The sequence below is a fragment of the Lepidochelys olivacea genome, assembly GCF_965140295.1.
Source record: "Lepidochelys olivacea isolate rLepOli2 genome assembly, chromosome: 19".
NCBI classification, from domain to species: Eukaryota; Metazoa; Chordata; order Testudines; family Cheloniidae; genus Lepidochelys; species Lepidochelys olivacea.
This window is the reverse complement of record NC_140429.1, coordinates 6,741,235-6,760,135: the sequence shown is the minus strand read 5'-3', so window position 1 is coordinate 6,760,135 and position 18,901 is coordinate 6,741,235. Positions and strand designations below refer to the sequence as shown.

At 46.3% G+C, this 18,901-nt stretch overlaps 3 protein-coding genes across 7 annotated transcripts in view; 2 read left to right on the top strand and 1 right to left on the bottom strand.

Annotated features, from left to right (window-relative positions):
* The window catches only part of TMEM234 (transmembrane protein 234), a gene marked incomplete at its 3' end in the record, with an annotated part of 20,275 nt that extends 1,879 nt beyond the window's left edge, over positions 1-18,396 (bottom strand). The window contains exons 1-5 of one of the 3 annotated variants that reach the window (XM_084652380.1): positions 18,347-18,396; positions 15,871-16,022; positions 15,262-15,328; positions 14,597-14,689; positions 13,125-13,407 (exon numbers count right to left, since the gene is read on the bottom strand). In XM_084652380.1, the coding sequence (XP_084508506.1) occupies positions 13,337-13,407; positions 14,597-14,689; positions 15,262-15,328; positions 15,871-16,022; positions 18,347-18,359 (396 nt within the window). In that variant the 5' untranslated portion in view covers positions 18,360-18,396. Of the gene's footprint in view, positions 1-13,112; positions 14,690-15,261; positions 15,329-15,870; positions 16,023-18,346 lie in introns of those variants that run through there. The other 2 variants (XM_084652378.1, XM_084652379.1) reach the window with 2 other exon arrangements.
* Positions 152-13,095, top strand: DCDC2B (doublecortin domain containing 2B). Of its 3 annotated transcripts, none has more exons than XM_084652370.1 (11): positions 152-653; positions 2,291-2,348; positions 3,177-3,253; positions 4,735-4,866; positions 5,427-5,573; positions 6,874-6,913; positions 8,098-8,166; positions 8,416-8,605; positions 9,893-9,996; positions 10,415-10,474; positions 11,906-12,196. In XM_084652370.1, the coding sequence occupies exons 1-11, from the start codon at positions 376-378 to the stop codon at positions 11,981-11,983; spliced, it is 1,233 nt and encodes a 410-aa protein (XP_084508496.1). In that variant the 5' UTR covers positions 152-375; the 3' UTR covers positions 11,984-12,196. The 3 variants fall into 3 exon arrangements, with proteins under 3 accessions (XP_084508496.1, XP_084508494.1, XP_084508495.1); XM_084652368.1 differs by lacking the exon at positions 11,906-12,196 and adding an exon at positions 12,898-13,095 and having other exon boundaries at positions 224-653; XM_084652369.1 differs by lacking the exons at positions 8,098-8,166; positions 11,906-12,196 and adding an exon at positions 12,898-13,095 and having other exon boundaries at positions 225-653.
* EIF3I (eukaryotic translation initiation factor 3 subunit I) overlaps positions 18,349-18,901 on the top strand; it is a 9,255-nt gene continuing 8,702 nt past the window's right edge. Inside the window, exon 1 of the mRNA XM_084652371.1 lies at positions 18,349-18,474. Within this exon, the coding sequence (XP_084508497.1) occupies positions 18,472-18,474 (3 nt within the window). The 5' untranslated portion in view covers positions 18,349-18,471. The remainder of the gene's footprint in view (positions 18,475-18,901) is intronic.

Genomic DNA, 18,901 nt, shown 5'->3' with positions numbered 1-18,901 from the left:
AATCAGCCCTGTCTGCTCTCCTGAGCCATCCGATCTCCTGATTTTGGAGCTGGGCTGGGCTGTGAGGGAGCTTTTGGTGCTGTTTGTGTGTAGTAGAGGAGAGGTACTGAGGAGCTGTTTGGTTCTCCGTTTGAGTGACTCAGCCTCCAGGCCGGCCTACAAAACTCCCTCCTCTTGCTGGGGCTGCAGCCATGGAAACGTCAAGAGTCCCTTTCAGAACACAGCTCTGAGAAGGGTGAGGGAGCACAAAGGGAGACAGCCAGCAAGGGCTTGTGCTTAGCACAAGGGTTGCTGGGGTTTTCCTCTTCCAGCCTTTGCCCTGCGCTGATCGGCTTGTCTCTCTATGATCAGTGGGGTGGACGCAGCTCAAGAGGAATGAGCTCTAACACAATTGCTCTGGCCCCTGTGGCCAAGAATGTGATGGTATATCGCAATGGGGACTCCTTCTTCCGTGGAAGGAAGTTTGTGGTGAACCAGCGCCAGTTCCTGACCTTTGAAGCGTTTCTGAATGAGGTGACCAGCACCATTCATGCCTCTGTAGCTGTGAGGAACATCTACACCCCCAGGCAGGGCCACCGGGTCACTGAGCTAGAGGAGCTGCAGAATGGATGCCCGTATGTGGCAGCTGGCTTTGAGCGGTTCAAAAAGTTAGAGTGAGTAGATCAAACTGTTCAGTCTCGGGACTTGATAAGTGACCTTAGATACCTATCCCTGTGTGGCTACTGGGGAAGGAAGAGGTAACTGTGCAGCTGAAAACAGACAGCACTTCTGCGTGTGTTATGTTCTGTCGAGAGTTTAAGAGGCAGAGTGTGGAAAGAAATTGGAGACTGAGCGGGTAATGGGGGGTGCATGAGAAATTCATGCAGTGTGTTTGGTTTGTCATAAATATGGCTGACAGCGCTGAGCTTAGAGTCTCACCTTGTTTTGATTGACAGAGCCAGCTCATTCCTGCTCTCGTGCATGCCTCATTCATCATGCATAAGAACCAGTCTTTATCGAAGGAAAATCTTAGTGTAGCCGGTTGTGTGGCACAAAAGAATATAACAACTTGTCAGTAATCTTGGTTTTCACTTCCCATCAGATTATCTACGCTTAAAATTAATAGTTGGGGAAGTTAAAGGGACTTTAAATAAGTTTAATATTCGGGATTTTAAAGGGCATGCAACAATCAGCTGTGTGTTAGCCTGAAACTGGGAACGAAGAGATCTGTCCTTTTAATTGCTTCACTCAGGAATCAGCTGTGAATATTCCTAGATGTGCTGGATGAGACTGGAACTGTAAATCAAGGTGATCTTTCACATTATAAGAATAAGAAAATATCTGCAGAAAAATGTATGTTCTGGCAGGATGTTGGTATGTGCTGTGCAGCATTACGTTGCATTACACACAGCTCTGTGTCTTAAGGAGCTCAGTGGGAGTTAGCTGGGGCTATCTGCTGTGGGCTTCCATCACAAGTGTCCGTCCCTAGAAATGTCAGCCACTGATGCATCATCTCCATTCTACCAGGTTTCTTATGTTCTGCATGGAGCAGGCATTTCCAAATGTGTATTTATTTTTCAAATGCAGCCTAAAATATAGTGGGCTGGATTCATTCCTGGCATAACTCCTTTGGAGTCAGTGAAGTTTCATGAGGGATGAACTGGACTGAGTAAGTAAATATTGTGGAAGAAACTGTCAACCTGTGTTTATTGAGCAACACTGGCCAGTGCTTGGAGTCTTGGTCAATGTCTCGCTCAAGGGATAAAACATGTTGTTCACCAAAATGTGAAGTTGGCATATGTGGTATCTGGAACTCGGCCTGTTTGGCTGAGAATTGTTTCATTATAACAGTTGTTGGTTAGTCTAGCATTCTGGAGGGCAGATGGGGAGAGACAACCAGAAGAAATGATAATTTCCTGCTGATAAGCACTTGGGAAGCAGAGAGTTTTATATACAATGTGAATGGCTGCAGCGTGAATGTAGGCAACACTGGCATACAGATATTTGCAGAAGCCAAGAACTATCAGCTGAGAAGTGACCTAACCAGTTAACATTGGTCCAGTTCTTGCTGGTATTGACCTCTAAAGAAGTAAACACTAGACATAACCATCTTGTGATCGTAATCAGTTAAAAACCAGCTAGAATTTTGTTCTTGTAGCCTGATTAGTCCACAGTTTCACTTCTATTCATGCTGATGAGACTTAGAATAAGGTATTAAGTTTAATACATACAAATGAAATTCTCCCCAGGTTAGGATGCTGGGGGTTAGAAGAGGTGTGTATTGATAATTTTCTTGCCTGTGTTTTTACAGCTATTTAAACCCTGGAATGAAGCAGCTCAGTGGGAGCAGGAAAAAAAATGGCATGCAGGTGAGTCCGTGTGGGAGACAGGTGGTTGCCTTGTTCAAACAGCGAGCAGAATGTAAGGCTCGGTCAGGGATTAGGACACCACCTGCTACTAGCAGAGGACGGGAGAATTTTGTGAGGGGAATTACTTTCTACAAGGCTGGTTGCATGTGTTTCTCTTCCTCTAACCACTCCCTAAATGAGGGCCTGGTGGTGAAGGATGTGGGGGGAGGAGGGCAGTGTGAGATCTACCTGGGTATGTGACATTCTTCCCACCATGACTAATGCTGTAGAGAAAGCAGTATGGGGTGCTCTCCTGCCAATCTCTTCAAAATATCCACAGCTCATAAATAAGCTTGTCAGAACCAGCAGCTGGCTGCACCCCGACCCCACCCCCATTTAAACATCAATGGAACTGAGAACGTCAATCCTAAACCGAGCAGGGGAGGCAGTTGTGCACAATGCACAGGAGTCAGGAAGAAGTGGGTGTGGGTGACAGGAATAAATGTGGGTGCCTAAGAATGAAGGCCCTGAAAGCGCTTTGGGAGTCAATGGGACATCCCCTGGGTGACTGCCAGCAGATCTGAGCCCTTTGTTTACATTCCATCACCATCATTGACACTTAGACCTATACACAGATGTAACCCTGGCAACCCTATGCACCTGGCCTTGCCAACCCATTCGCTGATTGTGTGTGAGTGAGTGATTGAAGAGGCTCTCCAGGACTTGCCTGCCAACAAGCCCCACCTAGCAGCAATGAGACCATACAGCAAGTTAGGAAGTCCAACCTGGCAGGCAGCTCCTAAGCTCTGCGTTTGAGTGACATTTGTGTGCGCTGAATCTGGCCTGTAGATCCGCCCCGTTGCTCCCCAGAAGCTGAACATGGCAGCGCGATGGCAGAAGAATGTCCACCTGCCCTGCATTATACAGTGAGTGCCTTTTGACTTTTCTCTAAAGATTCCCTTCGGGAGCAGGAGATCTGGGGAGGCTGGAGGCAGAGTCCCAGAACTCAGGAATTGGGGAAAACTGACTTTGGAGGGGTATATTCCTGCCCTGGTCCCTCCCAGAGCTAGTTGCTATTTCTACCTATGCCTCCTTCATTGAGATCAAGTTCCTCCCTATCAGGACTAAGTCATTCTTTAGAAGTAAGGGACCCCTCCTCTTCAATGACCAGCCCTCTGTAGCTGGATATATTCTGGGCCCTGCTCCTCTAGCCCTGGGTTAAATGAATCTTGCAGCCTTATGTGCGGAATAGTTTTCTATGAGCACAATCGTTTCATCTTCTGAAACAGAACAAGCATGGAAAGCCCCATTAGTACCAGAATTTCCTGGGCTTTTAACTGATTGGATCAGATACCAGTTTAGTGTAAATCCAGTGTAACCACATTGGCTTCAACTGGGTTAACTCTGGATTTACAACAGTGTAAACTGAGAGCACAGTTTGGTCCAATATATGAAGCACAGGCTGTGCATATGGATTATTACAGGCTGACACCTCACTGTTAAATTCTTCTGAATCCAGCATGCTGTGCCTTGGGATGATCTGTCTTGACGGGGAGGAAATTTGTGACACGCTAACTGGAGATCACACTATCTGTATGTCTGACCTCGAGAGTCTGGCATTATAGGCTATCTCCAGTCCATTCAACAAGTTCCTGCTGAGATCATAGTCTTTTCCTCATCTTTGAGGCTCTTTGCAACTCTGCTTATCCACTCTTATCTCTTCTGCTTCTTCTGCCAACAGTGCCAGCCTTTTTTATTGCTCCCCCCACAACCATCTCTGTGCTTCCTCTCATGCTGCCCCTTGAGCTTGGCATGCTCTCCCCAAGCTGATCCATAAAGCCACCACTCTCCAATCCCTCCTCAAGGCCCACTTCTTCCATGGTGTCTCCAATTAAATGCCCAGCTGACAATGGACAGGAGGGGGGGCTGTTGGCTATAGTTGATATATATCTTTTAAAAGAAAATTTTAACATGTGCCTGGGTAAACATTGTCCACATTTTGATGGCCTCCCTTTCCTCGGCCCTTCATATATTGTCTGTTCCTAGGGGTAAAGGCGAGATAAGTACATTTGTTGTTTTCCTCTATCATTGCCTTGTTCACTCTGCTCCTACGTTGTATTCTGTTCCTGCCTCTTCATCTGTTGTTGTTTTAGATGATAAACTCTTTGGTGAAGGAACCGTCTCATATGTTTGTACAACACCTAGATCCAATCCTGGTTGGGACCCTTTGGCTCAACCACTGTGTACCCAATAACAAAGAGCTGGTTAATTGTGTGGCTATTGGAGAGCTACTGGCTTGGAAAGTTCTAGAGGAGTTGGCTATTTGTTCATGGGGGTTGGGTGTACAGATACAGGGGGTTGGAAACACAGGTTCATCACATATATTTTCTTGGCCCTTTTATTGAAGTGTTTTCCGGAATGGGGATTTGCTGAGCCCCCCTTTCCGACTGCTGCTCTCCAAGAGCACCCTGCAGGAGTGGGATGCCATCCTGGGCCTGCTGACTGAGAGAGCCAACCTGCGCAGTGGAGCTGTTCGAAAGTGGGTATCCGTAAGAGGCACTACTGGCTTTTCCTTACCTCATGTCCATCTGGTCTATACTGTGTCCCCTTACACTGTTTAGTGGTTAGCACAAGAGGACCGGGAGTCAGGACACCTGGGTTCTAATCCTGTTTCTGCCACTGATGTGCTGTTTGGCCCTGGTACTCAAGTTTTACATTCTGTAAAATGGGGATAATACTTACCTCTTGGGGGCTTGGTGAGAGTTAATGTTCATTATGCTCAGGTGAAAAGAACTATAAGCAAATCATTATCCTCATATTATGCCTTATGTGTATGGGGGGGAGGGGAATCTTACTGAACAAATACAGTTTGAACAGTAAATAACTTAGCTGAAACACACTGGGCCACATTCACAGTGGTGTAATAACTCCACTGACTTCAGCAGACCTCCACCAACCGTGAGATTGGCCCATACTCTGGCCTGTGTTCTATGTTCTGATCACAAGGTGTACTTCCACCCAAGCAGGATCATTTGCTGCTGCTCCCTCACCCGCCCCACTCCCATGCTTTTTTAAACCCCTTGCTATCTTCTCCCATAGGCTCTGCCGGCTGGATGGAGTCCCAGTCTCCAGTGGCAAGGAGTTGGTGAACGGTGAATACTATGTGGCGATAGGGGTGGAGAAGTACAAAAATCTGCCCTACTTTGAGCTGCTGGTGCCTGAGAATTCTAAGCACCGGGCATTACGGTAGGTAGGCAGGTACCTGTGGCCTAGAGATTGTGCGTTATGCTGGTCCTAAACTTAAAAATAATCTTCATATTTATGCATGGGAGTGAGGAGAGGGGAAATAAGGGAACAAATGACTAGTTCTTCCTGTAACTTAATAATCACTCAAGCCCCAGTTTTCAAAACTCTGACTTTTTGGGTGCCCAGTTTGAGACCTGTAGGGGCCTGATTTTCAGAGATGCTGAGCCACCTGTAACTCCAAAGCCTTAGGTGTCTCAAATTGGGCACCTAAAACTGGAAATGCTCAAAATCTGTGGCCGCCTTCTATGGCTGGAACTAACCCAAAATCACTTCAAAAAAAATGCCGCAATGTTGAGCCGACGTTCAGCGATGCTCTCCTGGTGTGATTGGAACCTGGGAGCCCTTCCCCCCATCCCCTGGCAAAAGTGTGTGTTGTCTGAATCTTGGAAACAACTTTAACAGCTTTTATTGAGTTTGCATATCAAATTTCCCAACTTGAAATGGGAAATGTGAACACTTAAATCAATTTCCTTATTATTAGGATTCTGTTGTGAGAGTGTCTGAGGCCTTGGATTAAAATAATCTGAATTATGATAGAAGTCAGGGTACAAGTATGATACAAGTACAAAATTTTGGGTTTTTTTTTTTATGCATGTTAGTGTCAGGGGCTGTTTTTAACATGTACAAACCACCCTATGAAATCCCCGTGCCCAGCACCAGAAAAAGATTGGTTGGCTCAGTTTCCCAGTAGTCCTGTAGCAAGGGCCAAAAAGCAGTTGTCAGTTGAGAATAGCAGCAGATTTTGCTGATCTGGGATTGGCAGTGGGATAGAGCCTTCCACCTCTAGGATGGTGCTTCAAATCTGGCCTAGGTCAGCAGTGACTAAGAGCTTTTTTCTTTTAATCACCTGCTGGCTGTTTAGTGGCCCATGTGAAATGAGTGGTGGGTGTTGATTCAGTTTAGAGTCAAACAGCTCTTCACAAGCATCATGAATTCTCCTTCCTGCGGGTCGTCTCAGCAGAGCAGTCCAGTCATGGAGTCGGCGCCCTGCTCAGATTAGGGCTGAGCACACTGGTGGGGGAGCCTGCACTGATGCTACCTGTGGTCTGCCTGCTCTGAGAATAGAGACCTCCAGGGCTGTCAATCCAGCACCTTTCACCAGCGCTGCACTTGCTTGTGAATGTGGAAAAGGAAAAAAATGCCAGGGTGAATATTTGTGCATGCACATCCCATGGACGCACACCCTGTCGCTGAATATGTTGGATCTCAACATGCTGAGATTCGGTTTTCTGTGTTTCAGGAACCATCCAAATAACAGACGCAGGATCCACAATCACGGGGTAGGTAGCTCAGCCTGCGTGGGCTGCTACATTTACGCTACAGACCAGCTGTCAAGCTGGTTTAGACATAAATCTATACATAGTGGACACATGTAAATGGATGCAACAGAAAAGCTTCCCCCAACACTGATACAATATCCTCTGGTTATGAGCAATGGGTCTTGGCTGGAAATGCCCATCTTTGCTTCATTTCTCTCTGTTTTAAGCAATAGCGGCGTTCTCCTCAGCTGCCCTATGAAGGCACCCTACTTGCCCGCTCTTTATAGTATAATCGTAACTGGCTGAGCTTGTGAGGCCTTTACATCAACTCGATGGCATTTTTCTGTTTGGACATTCCAGCCTAATAATACCACTTATTTTAGCTCTGTCTCGATCTCCGCTGAGTTTAAAATGTTGACCATCCTGAACAGGGGAGAAAAGATGAAAGAGAAAGAGAGAATAAGAATGGCTGGGGGAATGGGTAGCCCTGGCACGGGGTAGAATGGGGTCACACACAGGGGGCAAGGGGAGATGAAGGGGTCTGATATGGGGGAGAAGTGGAGGGGGCTGCAGGGAGTCCCTGACACAGAGGAGAGTGGCACACGGGGAGAATGGAGGGATGCAAGGAGCACCTGGTGTGTGCAGTAAACGCAGCCTACAGAAGCAATGAAGCATGCAGCCCCCTAGTAAGATCATTAGTAGATCTTAGTGTTTTGCCATGGCATATTATCTTCATCCAACAGAAGCTTCCAGAGCAGGCCTTAAACACCTCCTTCTTCCTTAATTTTGGGACCTTGATGTTGACTACTTCAGATCTTATTTTCGGATGGTCCTGGTTGTGGTGTCCTTTTCTCTGGCATGCCCGTGACCAGCAGGAGACATTTGTGTAGCCAGTGGCCATCTGGTTCTCCTTTCTGTTGTACAGTGCTCCATAGAGCTGGCTTGCAAATTTGGGCTTGTGCCCTTCTTTTTGTCACTTCATGATCAATAAAGGCAGCTGTTCTGAGAATCCATCTTGGAATGGACAGGAGAGAGTTCTTGTGTGAGTAGGAAGTGGTCATACAGGGATCTCAGCTACAGGAGCTGGGGTCAGCTGGGCACTCCACTGAAAACGAACTGTCCCAACAAGTCCTGGCTGCTATGCCCTTTTGGAGGAGTGTCTGTCTTGTTACATTTGTTGAAACATTTCCTGTTCTTGTTCTCAGTTTGGTAAAAGCTATGCCACTTCCCAGGATGGAGCTAGTGATTCTGCCCTCATTGATCCACCTCAGCAGGTAATGAATTTAGCAAGCACTGGGTGTGACCCACTATAGTTAAACTGCATAGCAGTTTGCATTAAAACCTTGTTTTCAGGACTGGTATCATATTGGATCCTGCCAGTCAGCTTTGAGGTGTACTGGTGGGACCATATTGGGCAGATGGCGTAGTGTCTCTATAACTAGAGCTGTAGAACTAGTCTCTCATTCTCACAAGCCCTAGGTTAAGAAACAAACTAAGGATGTTATTGTGAATGTTAATTTCAGCCAGACTATCGCAGGGTGCAGTCCACAGGAAATGAAGAGAAAGACAAGACCCCTGTTCCTTCTCCAGCAGTGCACAGACAAGCCGGGAAATATCCATGCAAAGAGGAAGAGTCTGTTTTCCATGCTAAGCCTGTCCGTGCAGGACAAAACAGGAAGAATAGCAGGAACATGCAACACTGGCCTGACCAAGGTAAAGAACATTACTATGGATGTTTAGGAATGACAGGGAATGGCTTTAATTTGATGCTAAGGGAGTAATCTGTCTAACTCGGAGGTGCTACAGGGAAACAGTGGCTAGTGTATCTCCTAAGTGCTGTTGTAATTCCATTCCTCTCCTCAACAAACACCCCATGAACGAGACTTTCTTGAGACATGAGTCGTTGTGAAGCTGAGATACTGAACTCTGTCTGGAGTTGCCTTGAGTTGCACCCCCGCGGTATCTGCTGGTGCAATAGCTAAAGAGCATAAAAGGTAAAAAGCAAATGTGTCTGAACGCCTACCAGCAAGGCAGGGAAGGAACTGTGGTGGACGTGGAGCTGCTCTGCAATAACTTACGAATCCTTTATGTTGACCTGGTTATTTGGATGTTTACTGTATGACTATATTGGTTAAGTTTAATAGGGGGCTGCAAGGAAAACAAGCAGGAAGGAAACACATTGGTTCAAGATAAGACCCCCCCATCCCCTTAGTAAATACCTAAGGTTTGTTAAGAGATAATGCCAGGATGGGGAAAAGGCTGTGAATTAGAGATCAAAAGCACTATAGGAGTTTAAAAAGGAACTCTTTCTCTCTCGGGAGCGGGAGGAGTTTTTGGAGCTGTTTGGGGAAACCAGATTGACATAGGCTCCTCTGGGGTGTCAGGGGTAGTTAGGCGTACCTCAGTTACCGTCCAGGGATGGTAAGTGTGTAGGTAAGATAGACTGATGTCTTAAAATCATTTTTCTCTAAGTGCTTTGTTCCTACTGTTAAACAATACTTTGGTTTAAGAAGGCTGTATGATCACTCTATTCACCACTGGTCATAGATTCCCGAAAGGAAGAATGGCAGGTACCAAACCCAGTTGGACCTGCTGGGTAAGCATGGTCAGTGCTCAGACCTGATCTAAGAGTGGGAAAAATGCATGATTCCACCCCAGAGAGATGAAGGCATGAGGTCTAACAGGGTGTGGGGGGAAGTCTGGGAGACCTAGAAAGGGGACAGAGGTGCAGCTCACCCTGTAACTGTGTCAGGAACATTTTTTAAATGAGATTTATGAACCGACCCAATGTTTTCTTAATCTGATTTGCTATATAAAATCAAACTCTAAACATGGTTAACAGCTTATTAATGCTATTTCCTCAGTGCTAGCAACATGGCAGGCAGTGATGAAAGACCCCCAGAAACACTAGAATGGACCTAGCCATTCCTATAGCTTAAGCTGCACTAAGACACAGCTAGTGTCTGTGATACCCTCTTAAGATCTTTCTTCTCCTCACAGAAGAGGGAAGTGTCTATAAAGTGAAAGACCCGAGGAAGGAGATGCGAGGTGCCCAGGAAGTTGTGGAGGACGAATACACAAAGATGGAGCTACCTGTTGATCAGGTATGAGGTATAACTTTCTCTGGTAAATTACTAAAAGGCTTTTTCTCTCCTGCATTACTGTCTGGGAGCTCAGGCTGCTACTGTGAGATCGGATGAGGATACAAATTTTGTATCTGCGCAGGGCTCTAAATATAGGATCTCAAAGGGAGGGAATCTGCTGTCTGCAGCTCATAGCCTATGAGGCTGCTTCCCCACCTTCCAGATCCTATATCCACCCCCCCCCCCACCCGGCCATATACAGAGAGTTGATTCTTGTGGATGTGAATCAGATGTGGATCCACACTTTTGCATTTGCACAGGACTCTAGAGATGGCCTTTCTACAGAGCTGTAAGAGTCATACAGTTCTCCAACAGAGCAGAGACTTAAAGATAAAATTGGTTGCCCCTGATTTTTGTCGTTATTTTCTCTCTTCTCCAGAGAGCTGCCGAGACTGTGGAAGAAGTTATACCAAAAAGCAAAATGACTCCTCACAGCAAGGTACTGCTAAACAGTCCAGTATACTTGTAATGTGTGTGTGTGTAAGACAGAGAGTGTGAAAGTAAGCAAGTTAAGATTAGATACCTAAGATGCAACTGGTTTTAATTTAACAGGAGGGTAACTCAGTACAAATTCTTAAACTGACACAAATTTGCTATCCCCTAATTGTGACTTATAAAGCAACTGATACAATAAACTCTTAAAACCAAAATAACTGCACACAGTATCAGGGGAATGCTATGCCACTTACTGTGTGCTATTGTCTCACCTTGTGGAACTGTAGTTGTGGTTACAAACCTTCACTGTAAAAACCTCTTTATCAGAGGCTTAGATTTTGAATGTGTAAAAGATTGACAGCTGAATCTTGGCGTCCTCCAAGGGTGGCGGAAGTTTGGCCTCTGCAGCTGAATGTCTCAGCCTGCAGCTGCCCTAATCTTTAATACTATAATGCAGCCTGTTAAGACTACTGGGGTCCTGATGGTGCAGTGCATGCTGGGACCAAGTTTCTGCAGGTTGCACTTCTATTAAATATGGAGGCAGGAGTATTTTATTTCATATAAATTAGGCATTGCAAGTGGTGCTTTTAGACATGCAAAGTATGGATGCTTGTGGCGCACACACAATCAGCTGCTCAACACATTTGTAACAAATCTCTTCAGTCACTTAGCAGCAATAGTCTGAAACTTTTTTCTTTTGCAATGAATAAAATCCCAGTTTTGTGGAGTTTCTATAAAGGTGCCTGCTCTTTGGGGGGATCCCAATTTTTCTTATACTAGTTTTCATAAGAATTTCTAGAGTTAATGCATTTTGTCCCATTGCATATGTTATGGGACTGCTCCTGTTCCTTTTTAAGATCAAAGGTAAAATTCAGACTTAAATCGGAGCCGTTCCTAGTTAACATCAGAATAACCTAATGAAGCACTTTGGCCTCTGGGGTGAATTTGGATCCTTGTATTCTGTATTTACTTCACAGGCTGGGGCAGCGTTTCTTTGTCTGCAAAGAGTACCCTGCTGCCTCCTGCAAATGCTGATGTTGTTGTAAAAAGGAAAGGAGGACTTGTGGCACCTTAGAGACTAACCAATTTATTAGAGCATAAGCTTTCGTGAGCTACAGCTCACTTCATCAGATGCATATCGTGGAAACTACAATGTTGTTGTAGTTAGCCTTTCATCCACAGACCTCAAAGTGCTATACAAACACTTATTTGAGCCTCATAGCCTTCCTGTGCTGTAGGCAAGAATCCCTAAGCCTATTTTAAAGGTGTTTAGACTGAAGCACGCAGAAGTCTGCGGTCATATAGCAAGTCTATGGCATAGCTGGGAACAGTACCCAGAAATTCTTAATGCCAGACCCTGACTGTAACCACTATACAACACCACGTTAGTTACATTAAAAGTCACTTGTATTGTTTTGTCTTTAAATGGGGAAAGGTTGGGAGCACTGACAGATGGCGGAAGGCCTTGACAATGCGAAATTACGGCAGTGACTCGGAGGAGGAAGAGAACTGAAAGAGCCATTTCTCCGACCGTGTGAAGCTCCAAAGAGTTAATGAAGTGACTGTGATGAAATGGAGATCAAGTTAGCTTTACTCTCTGTGCTGTGGTGGATAACAACATAAGCACCTTGATCACATCCAAGGATTTTAAAAAATGCTTGTTTTAAACAATAAGAATGCCTTCATTTCCTGGGCTTTGTAAAGCAGGCTTCAGCTGAACAATGAGTCAGACACATTCATAATATATTTTTAAAAATATAAATTTTAATATAAACACTTTTCTTCCTTTCTTGGGGAAGGTGCTTGGGGAGGAAGATGGGAAATGCCTGGGCCTACGTTTTTTAATTTCCACAGTCAAGGAGCTGGTTTGTATCTGAAATGGGGGGGAAGGAATTAATTTTTACTGTACAGAATAACTTTTACTCGCCCATGAAAGGGGAGTCCTTCCAAACACCTCTGCAGCGGAGAGACTAGCTGGGTTCTCAGTTAAGTTGTAAGTCTCAATCCGGGAGGGATGTTGACTCAGAGCATTTGGTAATAATTTATTATCCAGTAAGTGCTGAACAAGACAAGTTAAGGATAGTCCCAGCTCTAAAGAGCTTACAGTCTAAGAGGCACACACGGAAGAAAAGACATTCTGGAAAAACTGAGGACGGGATGAGTATGAACCTATCTACTTTGTTCAGCCTTTGGGTTCTAGAAATACGGTGATGTAGCAATTAGAGTACAGTGCGGAGTCTGAGTGCAGTAGCTACCTCCGGAAATAAGCTTGGCGAACCATTTTCTGCTGTCCCGTGTCAAATATTCCCCTGATGGATATAAAGGGTTTTTTTTTTTTTTTCAGATTTTAAAATGTACTATCTAGTGATGAGATGACCCTTCAACTCTGCAACCCAGTTGTTTACATTTTTTTTTTTTTTTTTACAGAGTAAACTCTGGTTCCAAATCCCTCACTGTGTGGGTGGGAATGTCAACATGTCCATCACGGGAATGTACAATAAATGGAGATTACACCATGGACTCCAGCAGTGTGGAACTTTGGGAGACTTAGAAGGGAGGTTGGAGGAAGATCGGGACACTAATTTTTTGCATAGGATTCTGCACGTAAATTAAGTATTGGGGGCTCAACCCCCAAATAATCAAGGCTTAGTGCCCCCAAAAGAACAAGACCTCAACCTTGAAAAGGCAAAGAGACAACTGTTTTCAGAAATCTTCTTCTTTAGGTATTAAAATTCACCCTTCCACGTTGCCTTGGTTCTAGACCACACCACTGGCAGCTGATCTGGGTCCAGAGAGGCAGGGGTACCTATCCCAAACAATGGCATTACCTTCTGAGCATTCTTTCTTCTTCCACTGTCACAGTCTCTCACTCGTTCACAGAACCAGCTATACATAGACCAACTCCCAAGATAGTAAGCAGCATTCCTACCACTGCTCCTAAGGACATACAAAAATGGGAGGAATCATGAACACTCACCACTAATCAGTTAGGCCTTGTCCTCCGTTCACATGCTACAGTGATGATGTGGTTTGACTCTCTAGATAGAGAGGATCAGAAACATGCTAGTTCTGGATGAATTTCAGTAGCGTTGTTAATAGCAGGTTCTAGACACTCTTCCTCACAGCGGTGCAGAAGTTTGTTTTTGTTTTTTTTTAATCTGTTAACTATATTATAAAACTACGGACAGCATAGTGTGTGTGTATAGGAGGCTGGAGCACAGTTCTTAGGAAAAAAGTCCTTGTTTGCTCTAGTCAGGGAAACCTTGTTAACGCTGTGCTAACAATAGCTGTGTTTAAAGACAAATGTAGCTATTAGCATAGGCCTATGGAGCTGGACCTCATCCCAGTCAGTTACAAACAACCTCAAATGTGCAGCCATTTAATGAAGTTATCTAGTGTCACACACTGAACTGAGGGAGGGGATGAGGAAGAAGAATCTTCATTGGTAATTTAGGTTTTTATAGAACATCTTTCTTGGCCCAGAGGGGTGTTCACCAGTTCTGTTCTGCTCACGTGTCTTTATTTTGTAAAGGCCTGAACCTGAGGTACGGTTACCCTTAACTCCCATTGACTTGAACTGTACAGGACGCCTCTAAATCTACAAATTTCACCTTCTCTCAACGATAATCCTAGAAAGCTGAATAAGCTGCTATTGGAACAAAATGTCATCACACTTTCAATTTGCTTGGTTTCTTCCCTCCCCGAAAGCACTCACAGGATAACATTCTTACCACCTGCAGCTTACCCCCAGTGTAGCTCCTTAATGTAAAAATATTAAGTTACTACTAGCAGAGTAGAGTTGTCTAAAACCTAGTTTCAAATCCCTCAGTGAGACAACAGCAACTGATGATCACACACAGACTAGTGTTATCTTATATCCATCCATGAGAAGGTAGGATTAACCAGATCATCACTCTGTACATATCTAAGGGAGGGGTCCTCAGTAAATCCATCCCCAATTATGATAAGAACTATTTAACTAACCATACATCTTGCCCCTAGCATTACATGATCTAGCTAGAGATCACACCAAACAATGGTAATCTAGATGTTCAAGGTATGGTGCTGAATGCTAAGCTGTGTGCAGAGCACATATATAAAAGCACTGCACTGAAGTATGACTTACTTTTACCACCAATGTCTTCCCCAAGAGTCTTCCCAGTTACTACTGTGACTATCAAAGCCAGAGAGTTACAGAGAGGCACCGCCAGGGACAGGTCTGAAATTGAACAGGGAATGTTGACATGATCAATTAATCACAGTTTAAAAACTAAATCTTGTAAAAATCACTTTCTCATCGCCAATGCAAAACTGCTGCTATCCTGTTATGTGTAGGCTTGGAAAGCTTAGATTTTTGTTGGTAAACACTGGTTTCACCTTACACACAAACCAATGAAAAATATTTACAGATAGGCAAAGTGAGAAAAATGCTGCTTGAGAACTTACTATATTTTAAGGAAATTTACTTTATATATTTTAACATGTGATGTGACAATTTGTTTTAATGATTATAAATATTTAATTTTTTTGCATCTCAAAGGCTGTCATTAAATAATTGCCTGTCACATCCCCCATAATTTTCTGCAATTGTGAAAATTTAAATTGATAAAAATACAAAAAATGTTTAATAATAAATGTCAATGTTATGTCAAAATTAAAAAATAATACATTCTGCCAAGCCTAGATATGTGTAATTGATTTCTTGGCTGGGCCACAGAACTTCTCAAGGATGAAATTGTCTATCCAGCCCCAGCTATCCCACTACACTGAAACATAATGGGAAGGACTAACCTGTGGATGCCAATGTGAGGTAGTAGATTATTGATCCACACTGGTTAAACAGAAATGGCACCATGTACTACAAGGAAAACATAACATATTCAGTCACTGCACATGAAATGACCATATACACAGCATGAATGTTATATGAGGAAGTGAAGCTAGTTGTTAGAGTGGGGAATTAGGAACCAGGACTCATTTGTCCTATTCCTCACTCTAGAAGGAAGTGTGGTCTAGCAGTTAAATCACAGGGCTCTGTTTATGGTTGTGCCACTGACTCCTCGTGTGAATTTGGGTCAGTCTCATAACTTCTCAGTTTCCTAGTCAGTAAAAGAGAGAGAACACTTATTTCACAGGAATGATATGAGGCTTAATTAACTAGTGTGTGTAAAGTGCTTTGAAACCCTCATGGGAAAAGTGGTATCATATGCAAGCTAAATGGAATATCACAAAGGATAAAAATTAAATTTCCAATAAAAACCATCAAGCCCAGAGCAGATATAATTAAATGGTCAAGAAAATTAATGTTAAAGCCAGATTAAGCCACAGACATTCAAAACAATCTCCATCCAGGAGGCCCCCTTGGCACTATCTGAAATGGTTTGGAGGGGGTTCTAATACCTTATAATTGAGGCACAGGAATTTCATCTCTGCAAGCAGCTGCAGCACCCGGTTCCTTTGCTTCACCTTCTCCAGTCCCTCTGTCCCCGTCTTCAAAAATGGGTTTGTCCCTCCCCACAGAATAGCCACTAGGACCAGTGCAGACACTTCCCCTGCAACACAATCACAAACCACCACAGTTCAGGGATTATTTGTGTCCTGTAATATGAGTTTCTCACTTTCATTATCCCAACTCCGTGGCTGCATGTAGTGCAGGGTGGAACTTGCCATTTGCTCTGCGACTAAACTTGTGTTCTGAACATCAGTCCTGCATCTGCCACTGTGACCATCACAAATTCCTTCACTTTCCCCCTCTCTCCTGTGTTAAAAGCCCAATTGTGGAAAGCACCCAGAACTCCCATTCTACCCTCTCTCTAACTCAATGCACTCCCACCTGTTTGGAAGTCTCTCATTCCATGTGAGTCAAACTATCAAATCCTTCTTTAAACCTCATTTCTTCCACAAAGCCTCCTATGGAATGATCCTACCAACCAACTCTCACAAAAGAACTATAGTCTAAACTAAACTAAAGAACTAAAGTCCCCAGCATAGTATTTGTCTGAGGTCAACTATAAGCTCCTAGGCGTAGGGGTCTTTTCTTACGATGTCTTCTGTAATGTAGCAAGTACATTTAGTGCATCTGTGTCATTAACATAGTGTTATTTACTAAATAACAATCAACCTTAACAATGTTGTGACCAGCTCTCCTACAATAAATGCAACCCAATCATCACATCTGCAAGCACTAAAGAATGAGAGATGTTAAAAAGCTCTGCGCTTTTATGGTGCATTATGTATTTTAGAATAGTGCAAAACACTGAACAGTCCTGTTTGAATGCTGCTGACGGTGCAGTATTTTGCAATAAACGTTACTATGTGATGTTCACGCAGGTTTATTACACATTTATTTGTGCTTCAGTTCTTTTTCTGTCCAGTTACTATTGCAGATTATTCCAGTCCATGAAAGTAGGTTAAATAAACTATCAGTGAGAAAGTTGGGCTCTATATTACTTTAGAGGTCTTGTTAGCAGTGTGTTGTGGCCCAGTCAGTGCTGGCTTGAGATGTGTTGGCACCAAACACAAATCAGTTTACATTTGTGGCACTCCCCCCATGCCACCAGCCTGGAACCATGCGGCATTTGTGCAACCTGCAGTGTGTGCTAAGCAAAAGGAGTTGAGCAGCTTTAAAAAACCTGGCTACATCCTGATGCCCTTTAAAGGTGATGTCCTGGGAAGCAGTTGGCACCCGCTCAACGAACAACTGGGCATGTTTGCGTATACAACAGAGGTGGGCAAACTATGGCCCGCGGGACTGTCCTACCCGGCCCCTGAGCTCCTGGGAGGTTTCAGAGTAGCAGCCGTGTTAGTCTGTATTTGCAAAAAGAAAAGGAGTATTTGTGGCACCTTAGAGACTAACCAATTTATTTGAGCATAAGCTCAAATACAGAGGCTAGCCCCTGGCACGGGCCGCGCTCTGGGCGGCGGGGCTGCGTGCTCATGCAGGGCAGCGTGTGTGGCTCTGGCCGGGAGGTGCGGCTGCCAGACATGCTGCTCTGAGTGGCATGGTAAGGGGCCCGGGGGGTTGGATAAGGGGCAGGGAGTCCCGGGGGGCAGTCTAGGGATAGGGAGCAGGGGGCGGTTGGATAGGGCAGAGGTTTTGGGTGTGTGTGTGTGTGTGTCAGGGGATGGGGAACAGGGAGGGTTGGATAGGCGTGGGAGTCCCGGAGGGGGGGGGCTGTCAGGGGCGGGGGTGTAAATGGGGTCAGGGCAGTCAGGGGACAAGGAGTGTGTGTGTGTGGGGGGGGTTGGATGGGTCAGGGGTTCTGAGGGAGGCAGGAAGTGGGAGGGGGCACAAAGGGGGCGGGGGCCAGGCTGTTTGGGGAGGCACAGCCTTCCCTAGCCGGCCCTCCATTCAGTTCTGAAACCCCGAATGTGGCCCTCGGGCCAAAAAGTTTGCCCGCCCCGGTCTACAGGGTCAGTGACGCCACTGGCTTGGGCCCTTCGGTGGCCCCATTACAGACGGGAAGGCTTGTCAATCCCCCGTGGTGCAGGGGGAACTGCCTGCTCTTCCCTTCCTCCGTGGAGGCCCCCCCCACCCTTGGGGACCCCCCCCCACCATCCTCTTCCCCTGCACCCCTAACACTGAGGACCCCCCTGAACCGCACCTTCCCCAGTGGGGAGCCCCCAGCACTGGAAATCCCCTTCGCCTGGGCCCCACACCACGGGGCCCTTCTCGCCCAGGAAGCCCCCCCCGGGGGACCCTCTCCCTTCTCCCTGCACAAGAAGCCCCTGTGCCCCCCCTCGCCCCGCCCTGGGGGGCCCTTCCCCTCGGGCCCCGCCCCTCCCTCTGGACCACCCTGGGGGGCCCCCTCCCCGGGCCGAGCCCTGTCGTGGGGGGTTGGGGGGGGGAGGTGGCCCCCGGAAGCACGAAACTCACCCGCAGAGGCCATGGCGGCTCCCGTTCACTTCCGGCCCGGCCGCGCCCCCTGACCCGGAAGTGGTTCCCCCCCTTCCCTTCACGCGGAGCGCTGCGCAGGCTGTTGCCGGGGCTGAGCCGCCGCCATGGTGAGTGCGGGGCCTCCTGGGCTGGGCCCAGCGGGAATTGGGGGGGGGGGGGGTCGGTCTCTGTGGGGAGAGAGGATTCTACTCCCCTCCCCCCGCGCCTTGCCCGGAGCCCGTCCCCGCGGTGCCGTGCCTCTCCCACCCCCACCCGGCCCGGAGCCCGTCCCCGCGGTGCCGTGCCTCTCCCACCCCCACCCGGCCCGGAGCCCGTCCCCGCGGTGCCGTGCCTCTCCCACCCCCACCCGGCCTGGAGCCCGTCCCCGCGGTGCCGTGCCTCTCCCATCCTCACCCGGCCTGGAGCCCATCCCCGCGGTGCCGTGCCCTCCCTTTTCTCCCCCCTCCCCCCTTCTTTCTGGCCCCTCGTGTCTGTGCATCGAATTCAATCCACAGTCTTTATTGTTTCAGCCTGCTGGGCTCAGAAGTGTCCGGG

Bases quoted from the DNA above. Each gene is read 5' to 3' on its own strand.
- DCDC2B (XM_084652368.1), top strand. From the start codon at position 376: ATGAGCTCTAACACAATTGCTCTGGCCCCTGTGGCCAAGAATGTGATG. The intron at 4,867-5,426 runs GTGGGTATCCGT...CTTCTCCCATAG, and splicing joins CGCAGTGGAGCTGTTCGAAA to GCTCTGCCGGCTGGATGGAG. The intron at 8,167-8,415 runs GTAATGAATTTA...TGTTAATTTCAG, and splicing joins TCATTGATCCACCTCAGCAG to CCAGACTATCGCAGGGTGCA.